This window comes from Xenopus tropicalis, chromosome 3 (assembly GCF_000004195.4).
Source record: "Xenopus tropicalis strain Nigerian chromosome 3, UCB_Xtro_10.0, whole genome shotgun sequence".
NCBI classification, from domain to species: Eukaryota; Metazoa; Chordata; class Amphibia; order Anura; family Pipidae; genus Xenopus; species Xenopus tropicalis.
Window position 1 is genome coordinate 13,318,046 of NC_030679.2, and position 14,170 is coordinate 13,332,215.

At 44.5% G+C, this 14,170-nt stretch overlaps 1 protein-coding gene across 1 annotated transcript; it reads right to left on the bottom strand.

Annotated features, from left to right (window-relative positions):
* Window positions 1–379: 379 nt before the first annotated feature.
* Window positions 380–13,783, bottom strand: adra1b (adrenoceptor alpha 1B). The gene is made up of 2 exons (XM_031898676.1): window positions 12,557–13,783; window positions 380–1,605 (listed from the first exon to the last, which is right to left on the bottom strand). Exons 1-2 carry the CDS (start codon window positions 13,500–13,502, stop codon window positions 1,226–1,228), a joined length of 1,326 nt encoding a protein of 441 aa, XP_031754536.1. The 5' UTR covers window positions 13,503–13,783; the 3' UTR covers window positions 380–1,225.
* Between the last annotated feature and the right edge of the window lie 387 nt (window positions 13,784–14,170).

Below are 14,170 nucleotides of genomic sequence, written 5' to 3' on the forward strand. Positions count from 1 at the left end.
TTCCACTGCTCAACCTTACATCACTATGGAACACACATCTGCTTTGCGCACTAAAGCCCTGTCCAATCATTTATCTAATGAAAGTATTCCACTAGCCACGGGAGGCCCTGTTCAAACATATCAGCCATATTGTCAACTTGTTGGCAGTGGCATAGCTAGGGGGCCACAGGCTCAGGTGCAAAGACTTGTGCTCTGGCCCCCCTCAGCAGGCCCTGTTGGGGGGATGGGCCTGGGCAAAGGGATTAATACCTCTGGAGACAGGGAGTAGAAATGAACCATGATAAGAAGCAAAAAAGAATGAAATAATAGTTTGTTGGTGGACAGATGGTCATTGCATGGAGCGTGTCTTCAGAGTATAAACAATAGGCTTGCTTTCCAGTGGATCTTACAGTGTTTATTAGTAGGTTCTTTTTCTTTCATAGTTTTTTAGATAAAAGAGGTGTTTTGCTTCAAATGTGCATATCTGTGTATGTGTAAGGCCAGCCAGAACATAAATGTTTGTTTAAGGGTAACAAATATACATGTTTGTAAGCAAAAACATAGCTTAAATAAAGGGCACGCGTTATTAACACACTGATAAAGAATGTATGTGCTTTAGAGCTATAAAGGTTTCCTCTCAAGTTCTCCAGAACTTAATGTATCAATAGATTGTTCTTCAGTCTTTATCTCTAGATATCTTCATCATTTTCATCATCATCATCAGGCCTGCGTGGGAGCAGATAGAAATGCCGTTATTATCAGTTTATGACACACTAGATTTTTCTTCCAGTCGACCGTTATTAGTATTCCTACTCTTCAGAGCTTTTCAGCATCATAGGCACTTCTCAGTCTCAGCTTGTCAACTCGACTATATATATCTGTCAGCCACAGCCTGTCTAGGTGGATATCTTTATTCAAGCCATTTGCTTCAAACCAAGACCTGGCAGGACCACCATTTTTATTAAAGCCGTTTGGGCCAAACCTATGATTTGATCAATTCTAGGTTGACTCTCCAACTTCTGTTAGAATTCAAGAAACCATCAACAGATGTCCAACAGCTTCACATAAAATAACAGTACTTCATTCCTGGTTTGCTATCGGCAAGCTGAAACCATATCTGGGGAAAGCAGATCAGTAGATGCCACCTTAGACAGATATGCATCATTGTTGTGTTCTTTATGTTCTTTAGAAGACAAGACACTGCAGGGATTATCTTGCTTACTGCATTCTTGAGGCTCTTGATGATCTAGCTGTCCTGAGAAACAGGGATTTTTTTTTCTGATGTCCTTTTTTCTTTTGGCTGGGATGACTTTCTTAGGAATCTTGGGCTTGGGGCATTGGTCATTATGGTCCTTTGGCTGCCATTTATAAACTGACTTGTTTCTTCAATGGAATCCTTTCTAGAATGGGAGACTGTACTGCCAGGCCGAGGTCGATATTGAGATCTCCGGAACGCTGAATTCTTCCTGTTTCCCCACTGACACTTCAGGATCCGGATGAAGGCCCGCTTGAACTCCTTGCTGGAGCAGGGATAAATGATTGGGTTGATGCAGCTGTTGAAGTATCCAAGCCAAAAGATGATTTTCTCCAGTGTAACCGGGGGCGTCAGATGTTCAGACAGCGAACCTAGAATGGAGCAAAGAAAAACACATTGAATGAGGGGTGGGGATTGATGCAGCAGCCCAGAGTGCCAATGACACACACAAGATGGCCTAACAAGATCCAACAAGGGGAGCTTCTGGGGGCAACATTAAAGGTTGGTTAAATACATTCAGTATGATAAAAATAATCTTATTTTGTTCAAATATTTTTAAAAATTTGATTGTCCGTCCCCCCATAAGTAAAGTGATTTTCTCTAAATCAGCAGTTTGCATGCCCTTGTTCTACAAGTACTACTATACTAGTGCAAACAACCACAAGTGTATCAAATGGCATGCCAACGTTATTATGGTAGATTTACTAATTATATACAGTTTAGAATCTATAGGGCTCATGTGTGTCTGCAAGTTGCAGCCCCTGCAAGTTCCCCACAGCCAGTTGCACGTAAAACCACTTTCATGTGTCATAATGCTCCTTTCACTTCTATATAGTTGCACTCAGCACCGCACTTGCAGACTTACTAACGGCCTTATGTGTTATTAGTCTGTCTTATAGTCAAGTTTGGTTCAAGGAGTATTAACTGAAGATTCCAAATTGTATGAGACAATGTTCAGTTTGGCCAAACCCTTGAATATCCAAGCTGAAGGGTAATATTGGCCATTAAACTAATTGGGGCGCAGAGGTGAGCCAACCTGACTGGGCGCCCTTGGCACCCCAGCTGGCTACCTTACTCCAACCACCCACACCCTTGCACTTACACACCCTTCCACTTACACACCCTTGCACTTACACACCCTTGCACTTACACACACAAGCTGAAGACTAGGGGTGGCACATTTGAGGAGCAAGCAGTGATGGATCGGCCACAGGACTTGTCCGGAGTAGGGATAGGCAGAAAGAAGAGATAAGTACCTAGTGACCCTCACCATTGCTACTTGGACATTTGACATTTGCCCTGGCATAGGCCATCTTTCCCCAAATCCTGGCCAACCCTGATAACAGATTGTGGGAAAATACCCTGAGCTGGCGCTCCTCTTCTGTATCACTGCAGAGAACTGCCATCTTTTGCTTCTGGTTTTACAGGCGCCCCCTATCAGGCTTTAGTGAGCGAGTGGGCAGTACAGAACTGTTCCTGAAAGTGCCATATCACAACAAAGAACTCGTGCAGGGTGCAGAAAAAAATGGTGGTACTTTTTGAAGAAGAGAGTCAGTCTAGGGAACAAGCTGACCGGGCGCCCTAGGCAACCCAGTCGACCACCTCGCACCTGCACTGCCCCCCAGTGCGATGATAAAGAGAGCGGACTAGGGGTATGCAAGAGAGGCTCCTGTCCGGTGCCCCCCAATCATTGCGCCATAGGCAGCTGTCTCTTCTGCCTACCCCTAGGTTTAATAGTGGTAAAGTGTTGTTTGTTAAAAACGTGATGATTTTACCTTTCCTTTAAGGATGGAGGAACCCAAAGTGCTAAGGGGTTATGTAATAAAAGGCACTAAGTTTGCCCAGGTACAATAATCCATAGCAACATCTTGTGGGTTGCTGCTCTTATACAAACATAGTCCCTTTTATTACATATAGCGGTAAGGCTTATGTCACAGTGTGTTTTGCAAAAACAGCCCATACTGCAATTGACATTACTGGCAACTGCCTGTCAGTGCAAAAGGGGAGTGGGGGGGGGGGGCATTTTGTCCTGTAAGTGTATCCACCCCCCCCCTTCCCCCTGGGCACAATGATAGGCAGTTGCCATTAATGTCAGTCACAGTCTTCACTTTAATGTCCGAACTATCTAAAGTTTACTCTGATGGCAGGGCCAGAACTAAGGGGGGTTTGCCTACCCCTCCAGAGCTAAGGGGGTATGAGTCCCTCGCCCCCCTTGCAGCAGGTTAGTTTATCTCCCTCTTTGCCTGACTGATTTTTTGCCGACCCTGGGAACTGGCAAGGTTCTTACTCTAACAATTATTTCCAAATGATAAAAAACTCCAAGAACAACCCCCTGCCAGGTTCACCTCCCACAGGCAGTATAGGGCAGACAGGCAGAGCATGGCACTCAGGGAGCATAGGGTAGGCAGAGTATGGCACACACAGGCAGGGTAGGGCAGGCAGAGTATGGCACACACAGGCAGCATAGGGCAGGCAGAGTATGGCACACACAGGCAGCATAGGGCAGGCAGAGCATGGCACACACAGGCAGGGTATGGCAGGCAGAGTATGGCACACACAGGCAGGGTAGGGTAGGCAGAGTATGGCACACACAGGCAGCATAGGGTAGGCAGAGTATGGCACACACAGGCAGCATAGGGCAGGCAGAGTATGGCACACACAGGCAGGGTAGGGCAGGCAGAGTATGGCACACACAGGCAGCATAGGGTAGGCAGAGTATGGCACACACAGGCAGGGTAGGGCAGGCAGAGTATAGCACATACAGGCAGCATAGGGTAGGCAGAGTATGGCACACACAGGCAGGGTAGGGCAGGCAGAGTATGGCACACACAGGCAGGGTAGGGCAGGCAGAGTATGGCACACACAGGCAGGGTAGGGCAGGCAGAGTATGGCACACACAGGCAGCATAGGGCAGGCAGAGTATGGCACACACAGGCAGCATAGGGTAGGCAGAGTATGGCACACACAGGCAGGGTAGGGCAGGCAGAGTATGGCACACACAGGCAGGATAGAGCAGGGCATGCAGAGTATGGCCACACACAGACAGCATAGGGCAGACAGAGTATGGCACACACAGGTGGGGTAGGGTAGGCAGAGTATGGCACACAGGCAGGGTAGGGCAGGCAGAGTATGGCACACACAGGCAGGGTAGGGCAGGCAGAGTATGGCACACACAGGCAGGATAGAGCAGGGGCATGCAGAGTATGGCACACACAGACAGCATAGGGCAGGCAGAGTATGGCACACAGGCAGCATAGGGCAGGCAGAGTATGGCACACACAGGCAGCATAGGGCAGGCAGAGTATGGCACACACAGGCAGCATAGGGCAGGCAGAGTATGGCACACACAGGCAGCATAGGGCAGGCAGAGTATGGCACACAGGCAGCATAGGGCAGGCAGAGTATGGCACACAGGCAGCATAGGGCAGGCAGAGTATGGCACACACAGGCAGCATAGGGCAGGCAGAGTATGGCACACACAGGCAGCATAGGGCAGGCAGAGTATGGCACACAGGCAGCATAGGGCAGGCAGAGTATGGCACACAGGCGGGGTAGAGTAGATCAGGCAGAGTAGGGAAGGAGACAGGGAAACCTATCATGATCATCAAGCAAATAACTTATTATGACCACTCCAAGGTAAACAGTTTGTACTGCAATATGTACAGTGACACAGTTGAACAATGCAGATGCCTACAGTCTGAGTTGTGAACAATGCAGCATCTTGCAGACATGAACAATGTAGGTTTTAACAGGTGTGAACAGTGCATGCCTTAAATGTGTGAATATTGCAGGGTCTAACAAGTGTGAACAATGCAGGGGCTTACAGCCTGAATCTAATGTATGAACAAAGCAGAAGGGCCAGCTAATCTTAGTAGAGACAGCATTTAAAGCTTACACAAAGGTAAACAGCTACAGCAGCCAGACAATTGGGGGACCTTATAGGGCCAGCACTGCCCTAGGTGCAACCACCAAGACTAGAAGACACTTCCCAGCCAGTGGAAAGGGGAGCAACTGACACAGGACCCACTACGACTGTTCCAAAAGGCATTACTTAACAGTAACGGCTTAACGGCTGGCCATACACATGCCAATAATACTGTACAAAACAAAGCTGCATACAGTTATTGGCACGTGGCCACCGATCCTGACCTATATCCCTGTATAGGTTGGGATCCATATACTAGATTTTTTTAAAAAATGTTGAAAATTCCATTTGCCAATGCCCCGTGTTGAATTGTTTTTGCAATGGAGCCGCACACACAAACACATGCAGTCGGGGAGCTTAACCTATTTATTGTGACCACCTTGATCAACGTTTCAGGGGGGATACACCCTCCCTTCATCAGGATCAATGCCCCATGTTGGCCAGCACATGGTAGATTGGCAGATGAATATGTGGCCCTGCTTATATGCTCTTAGCCCAGGGGTGGGCAAACAATGGCCATCTGGCTGGCCTTTTTAATCCGGCCCCTTAAAAAAATAACGGGCCCTGATTGGCTGCACCCTGTGCACATCACGTCAGTACACACGGGGCACAACCATATAAAAGGATGCAGCAGGGAGCCAGGGTCAGAAGCAGCCAGAGCATGCAGGGAGCGAGCTGCAGGTCACTGGGGGGTGGGGGGGGTTGTGGAGATGGAGGATGCTGGGGAATGGAGCTGGAGGATGCTGGGGGAGCTGGAGGATGTTGGGGAGGATGCTGAGGAATGGAGCTGGAGGATGCTGGGGGGAGCTGGAGGATGTTGAGGAGGATGCTGGGGGGTGATTTCTGATGGCAGCCCTGGATGTAATGCTGGCCCAGCCCGTCTGTAAGTCAATGTGGCCCCTGAGCCAAAAAGTTTGCCCACCCTCTTAGCATATATAATTGAAAAAATAGTAAGGCAGCCATACATATATATTATATATATTGGCCCCTACATACACTGCCTGTTCATTTGACCTGCAGATCAATCAGCCATAGAGTGTGTTGTTTGGTCTGTACATGGCCGGCGATATTGAGTTTAGCAGTGGTTGCTGGGAGATCCACCACATTTTCCGGTAGACGTTCATCTTCCATGGCCATCAAAGATCCCTTTTAACCTGTAAATGTATGGATGCAACAATGTCCCCTTTCAGATCAGACTAACAAGGGTTTGAGCAAAGGGCCCTTTAACTACTGGAATGTGCGGGTAATATACTGTTAGAGAATTGTAGCTCGGGGAAGTCATACAACTGATTCCTTTGTGCGCGGCACACATTGTCCTATTATCTGTGGTTACAGCAGGAAACTAAGGGAGGCATTGGTGCCAGGTTAACTGTGTAGTTTATTGTATCCCTGCCCTAGAAGGGTTATTTACTGCAGTCGTCTGAGGATTAAAGCGAGCAAAGCAGCACAATGATTATAGGCAGCAAACGCCATATACACTGTAACTACAGCAGCACCAAACATATACACAGAAGCCCTCTTTCAACATAATTAAAGGGCATATAAACACTACTTTGCAAACCTAGTAATCTATGATGATAAACTACGAATGCTGGTACAGGTATGGGACCTGTAATCCAGAATGTTCAGGACCAAGGGTATTCCGGATAAGGGATCTTTCTGTAATTTGGATCTCCATACCTTAAGTCTACTAAAAATCAATAAAACATTAATTAAACCCAACAGGATTGTTCTGCCCCCAATAAGGGGTAATTACATCTTAGTTGGGATCAAGTACAGGTACTGTTTTATTATTACAGAGAAAAGGGAATCATTTACCATGAAATAAACCCAATAGGGCTGTTCTGCCCCCAATAAGGGGTAATTATATCTTAGTTGGGATCAAGTACAGGTACTGTTTTATTATTACAGAGAAAAGGGAATCATTTAACCATTAAATAAACCCAATAGGGCTGTTCTGCCCCCAATAAGGGGTAACTATATCTTAGTTGGGATCAAGTACAGGTACTGTTTTATTATTACAGAGAAAAGGGAATCATTTAACCATGAAATAAACCCAATAGGGCTGTTCTGCCCCCAATAAGGGGTAATTATATCTTAGTTGGGATCAAGTACAGGTACTGTTTTATTATTACAGAGAAAAGGGAATCATTTAACCATTAAATAAACCCAATAGGGCTGTTCTGCCCCAATAAGGGGTAATTATATCTTAGTTGGGATCAAGTACAGGTACTGTTTTATTATTACAGAGAAAAGGGAATCATTTAACCATTAAATAAACCCAATAGGGCTGTTCTGCCCCAATAAGGGGTAATTATATCTTAGTTGGGATCAAGTACAGGTACTGTTTTATTATTACAGAGAAAAGGGAATCATTTAACCATTAAATAAACCCAATAGGGCTGTTCTGCCCCAATAAGGGGTAATTATATCTTAGTTGGGATCAAGTACAGGTACTGTTTTATATCATTTAACCATGAAATAAACCCAATAGGGCTGTTCTGCCCCCAATAAGGGGTAATTATAACTTAGTTGGGATCAAGTACAGGTACTGTTTTATTATTACAGAGAAAAAGAAAATCCATTTTAATAATCTGAATTATTTGATTAAAATGGAGTCTATGTGAGACAGGCTTTCCGTAATTCAGAGATGTCTGGATAATGGGTTTTCGAATAAGGGATCCGATACCTGTATACTGTTAGATTAGAGAGAGGTGTTCATGACAGATACTGTAGATAGACTTATGCAGATAATAAAAGTAATAAAAATAATTACTGTTTATTAGGGCTCTGGACATAAAACATTTGTTTTTGTTCTCCAAGTTCTCCAAAGTAGACATCCGAATCTTAAATACAGATTCAAGAGCCCTGTTGGCACCACATAAATAATCTCGTTATTGACATTTTACTAGGTGTACACTGCAGTTTTGGTTTGCCAATATTATAGTGTATTCCGACTTCAGAAGGGCTGACATAGTTGTATTCAATGCTATGCCTTTGGCAGGGATCATATATACCCAATGAAAGTCAAGTGTATACAGAGCAGGCAGGATCTTCACTAGAGGATGCTCACTGGAGTACATGAAATTGTTTAGGAAACTATCTCTAATATTACTGGACTGCAACTCCATCATGCATCTTGCAGTCCGGCAACAGTTGGGTGGAGCAACCCCCACTATTGAAGGTTTATGTTCAATTATAAAAAAGTGGTAAAAGATGTAAAGGAAATATACAGAAGAGCAATAGCCATTACACTATAACTCAGCAGACAAGTGGCCATGTGATTGATTAAACCTTAATGGATGCTAATTGTTGTAGAAAAGGGCTAATTGTGGTGTAATGGAGAACTGAAAGCATAGCTGAATTTTAATGAATGCTTATTGGGTCTCCCCATACAGCCTCCCCATACAAACACCAATACATTTCCTGCACCACACAGGACAAATATTTTAGACATGAAACTTCCATTGTATTTATCCTGCCATGTCTTATGGGATTTCATACGTATGGAATTGGCACTGTTTTTATCCTGCCATGTGTTCTGGGGTATTATACATGGAACTGGCACTGTATTTATCCTGCCATGTGTTCTGGGGTATTATACATGGAACTGGCACTGTATTTATCCTGCCATGTGTTCTGGGGAATTATACATGGAACTGGCACTGTATTTATCCTGCCATGTGTTCTGGGGTATTATACATGGAACTGGCACTGTATTTATCCTGCCATGTGTTCTGGGGTATTATACATGGAACTGGCACTGTATTTATCCTGCCATGTGTTCTGGGGTATTATACATGGAACTGGCACTGTATTTATCCTGCCATGTGTTCTGGGGAATTATACATGGAACTGGCACTGTATTTATCCTGCCATGTGTTCTGGGGTATTATACATGGAACTGGCACTGTATTTATCCTGCCGTGTGTTCTGGGGTATTATACATGGAACTGGCACTGTATTTATCCTGCCGTGTGTTCTGGGGTATTATACATGGAACTGGCACTGTATTTATCCTGCTATGTGTTCTGGGGTATTATACATGGAACTGGCACTGTCTTTATCCTGCCGTGTGTTCTGGGGTATTATACATGGAACTGGCACTGTATTTATCCTGCCGTGTGTTCTGGGGTATTATACATTGAACTGGCACTGTATTTATCCTGCCATGTGTTCTGGGGTATTATACATTGAACTGGCACTGTATTTATCCTGTATGTGTTCTGGGGTATTATACATGGAACTGGCACTGTATTTATCCTGCCATGTGTTCATTGGTATTATACATGGAACTGGCACTGTATTTATCCTGTATGTGTTCTGGGGTATTATACATGGAACTGGCACTGTATTTATCCTGCTGTGTGTTCTGGGGTATTATACATGGAACTGGCACTGTATTTATCCTGCCATGTGTTCTGGGGTATTATACATGGAACTGGCACTGTATTTATCCTGTATGTGTTCTGGGGTATTATACATGGAACTGGCACTGTATTTATCCTGCTATGTGTTCTGGGGTATTATACATGGAACTGGCACTGTATTTATCCTGCCATGTGTTCTGGGGTATTATACATGGAACTGGCACTGTCTTTATCCTGTATGTGTTCTGGGGTATTATACATGGAACTGGCACTGTCTTTATCCTGCCGTGTGTTCTGGGGTATTATACATGGAACTGGCACTGTATTTATCCTGCCATGTGTTCTGGGGTATTATACATGGAACTGGCACTGTATTTATCCTGTATGTGTTCTGGGGTATTATACATGGAACTGGCACTGTATTTATCCTGCCATGTGTTCTGGGGTATTATACATGGAACTGGCACTGTATTTATCCTGCCATGTGTTCTGGGGAATTATACATGGAACTGGCACTGTATTTATCCTGTATGTGTTCTGGGGAATTATACATGGAACTGGCACTGTATTTATCCTGCCATGTGTTCTGGGGTATTATACATGGAACTGGCACTGTATTTATCCTGCCATGTGTTCTGGGGTATTATACATGGAACTGGCACTGTATTTATCCTGCCATGTGTTCTGGGGTATTATACATGGAACTGGCACTGTATTTATCCTGCCATGTGTTCTGGGGAATTATACATGGAACTGGCACTGTATTTATCCTGCCATGTGTTCTGGGGTATTATACATGGAACTGGCACTGTATTTATCCTGCCGTGTGTTCTGGGGTATTATACATGGAACTGGCACTGTATTTATCCTGCCGTGTGTTCTGGGGTATTATACATGGAACTGGCACTGTATTTATCCTGCCGTGTGTTCTGGGGTATTATACATGGAACTGGCACTGTATTTATCCTGCTATGTGTTCTGGGGTATTATACATGGAACTGGCACTGTCTTTATCCTGCCGTGTGTTCTGGGGTATTATACATGGAACTGGCACTGTATTTATCCTGCCATGTGTTCTGGGGTATTATACATTGAACTGGCACTGTATTTATCCTGTATGTGTTCTGGGGTATTATACATGGAACTGGCACTGTATTTATCCTGCCATGTGTTCATTGGTATTATACATGGAACTGGCACTGTATTTATCCTGTATGTGTTCTGGGGTATTATACATGGAACTGGCACTGTATTTATCCTGCTGTGTGTTCTGGGGTATTATACATGGAACTGGCACTGTGTTTATCCTGCCATGTGTTCTGGGGTATTATACATGGAACTGGCACTGTATTTATCCTGTATGTGTTCTGGGGTATTATACATGGAACTGGCACTGTATTTATCCTGCTATGTGTTCTGGGATATTATACATGGAACTGGCACTGTATTTATCCTGCCATGTGTTCTGGGGTATTATACATGGAACTGGCACTGTCTTTATCCTGTATGTGTTCTGGGGTATTATACATGGAACTGGCACTGTCTTTATCCTGCTGTGTGTTCTGGGGTATTATACATGGAACTGGCACTGTATTTATCCTGCCATGTGTTCTGGGGTATTATACATGGAACTGGCACTGTATTTATCCTGTATGTGTTCTGGGGTATTATACATGGAACTGGCACTGTCTTTATCCTGCCGTGTGTTCTGGGGTATTATACATGGAACTGGCACTGTATTTATCCTGCTATGTGTTCTGGGGTATTATACATGGAACTGGCACTGTATTTATCCTGCCATGTGTTCTGGGGTATTATACATGGAACTAGCACTGTATTTATCCTGTATGTGTTCTGGGGTATTATACATGGAACTGGCACTGTATTTATCCTCCCATGTGTTCTTGGGTATTATACATGGAACTGGCACTGTATTTATCCTGCCATGTGTTCTGGGGTATTATACATGGAACTGGCACTGTATTTATCCTCCCATGTGTTCTTGGGTATTATACATGGAATTGGCACTGTATTTATCCTGCTATGTGTTCTGGGGTATTATACATGGAACTGGCACTGTATTTATCCTGCTATGTGTTCTGGGGTATTATACATGGAACTGACACTGTATTTATCCTGCCATGTGTTCTGGGGTATTATACATGGAATTGGCACTGTATTTATCCTGCCATGTTTTGTAGAGGCTGTGAGAGATGCAATAAATATGATTACTGTTTGGTGTAGTTTCCAACAGTATTAAAGGTGATAAACAATTAGTACTAGGAAAAATGCCAGATAAATGGGTCCCAGGAGTAAATAGAGGGAGACTAGGAAAGACCTTCCATTCCTTACTCTATTTAGTGTTTACAGCTGCCCAAATAAAGAGCTCTGAGAATTACTCAGCAAGGCGTTAACTCTCAGAGCAAGGCACGGGACAGGAAGGCTGCCTGACTGTGTAAGGAACTCCCAGAGGGGCTGGGGGGCTGCCTGCCACTGCAAGGAGTAGAGGGAGCCGTGACCACGTGTATGAGTGCTGGAATGTAAGCTGGTATACAAGGAGTGTGAGAGTCACCGTGGATGTGTGAAGGTCATTGGGGATGGTGAGAAGAAGTGGTGTCCCTATCTCTATGCTTACTCTGCGTACCTGCCTACCATTGCTAATTCCTCCAAAAATTACGAGTACCGGCAGATGGCATGTCATATATAATATATGTTATACATAGAACTAGCACTATATTTGTGCATTGAATTGTCCCTGGGATATGAATCTGTGTAGAAGATGTCGTTAATTAGCCTACCCAAACACCCTCTACACCTAAATGGGGAAAATAGCTGACCAACCATTTCGTGGGGTGAATAACTAGCACATTAGTCCCACTTTGTGTTCATTTTTAAAAACAAATAGAAACAGCCCAAAATCACCTCCTAATTGCATTTGCGGGTACCCAGCATCCTGATACCATTCGGAGCATTCACATGCAGTAAATTGCTGGGTACTATTCCTATTCACTAGACACTTAGACTTACTAAGAGGCAGGACTGTGAAGAATGGAAGCCAACATAAGATGAACATTCCAACCACAATTCCCAAGGTCTTTGCAGCTTTCTTCTCCCTAGAGAATTTGAGCAATTTCAAAGATAGGGCGCTGCGAGGCTGGTTATTCTGCACTTTGCTGTTGTTGGGGGAATCATCCTGCTTGTTCCTACAGTGAATTCTGAGAGTCAGCTCCTTGGAATCCATCCGTTCTTTCATCACACCTGCCTCTAGGTTCTTGGTTATCCTTTTGGCCACCACGTAGACTCTACAGTACATGACTAAGATGACTATCAAAGGGATGTAGAATGATGCCAAAGAAGAGAAGATGGCATAAAAGATTTCTGTGGTTATTTCACAGACGTATGTGTCAGGTGGAGCCGGCTCCTTCCATCCCAACAATGGCCCAATGGAGATAACGGTGGAAAACATCCAGACACCAAGGAGGGCAAGGATAGTCCTTTTCCTGGTCACTATAGTAGGATAACGAAGAGAGTGACGTACGCCGATATATCTATCAATGGAGATGGTGCACAAGCTGAAAATGGAAGCAGTGCAACACAGAACATCCATAGCTGCCCAGACATCACACAATATTCTGCCAAAAACCCAATAACCAACAATTTCTTTGGTTGCAGAAAAGGGCAATACAGTGGAGCTAAGCAATAAGTCTGCTATGGCAAGGTTGACGATCAGGTAGTTGGTGGGAATTCGTAGCTGCTTGTTGGTGACCACAGAAATAATCACCATAATGTTGCCAATGATGGCCACGGAGATGAAGGCGCCAAGGGTAAAGCCCAGCAACATGGCTCGCGTCAAATTCACCGACGGAATTGTCTTATTGGCAAATGTCTGGTTAGAATCTGATGAGTTGTCATTGTCCAGCAGCATATCATAACCTGGAGCCAATAGTGAGTGATGACCGAGTGGTACCTGCATCTTAGCACTTGTTATCCAACGGCAACCCAGAACCTAGCAAAGCAGTCCTAAATAAATCTGCAAGGAGCTCCTAACCTTAAGCACTGGAACGATGAATCTCTCAAAATGACTTTCCCATGTCCAACGTCACTGTATGGGTTCAGTTCTGGAGAGTACTAGAGGGACATCTTGGTGATATGTTCTGTAGTCTCTCTCTCTTCTCCTGTTGCCGAATGCAGACAGTCAGAAATGCAGCCGTGGAGGTGGGATGTCATGGTGCTCTGCTAAACCATTTCAGTGCTTATGAGAAACCCCACATGAATCCAGCTGTCTCTCTCCTCTCTGCATGTGACATCACAGCAAACTCTCTCCCAACGACCACTAGGGGGTGCCACCGTCTAACAGAACAGAGAGTCCTCTGTTACTCCGGATTGGCGCCATACCTAGGGGCTAGCACAGCACACACATCATGACTTATCTGTAAAAGCTGCATTTTAATTATTTTGTTCCTTGCCTGAGGGGTGCCCAAGACTTTGAGAAAAGAAACAATGTGACCACCTAGGTGATTGAGGGGTCAATTAAGTACTCCAAGACAGAGCCAAATTTCATTAATAACGCAATTAACCATGTTCCCAATGAATTATTAGCAATATTTTTTGTTTTTATAGGGCTAATCATTTTGCTTGCAT

Coding starts and splice junctions, on each gene's coding strand:
- adra1b (XM_031898676.1), bottom strand. CDS start 13,502: ATGCAGGTACCACTCGGTCATCACTCACTATTGGCTCCAGGTTATGAT. Junction 1,606..12,556: donor CTTCACAGTCCTGCCTCTTA/GTAAGTCTAAGT, acceptor GCTCCATTCTAG/GTTCGCTGTCTGAACATCTG.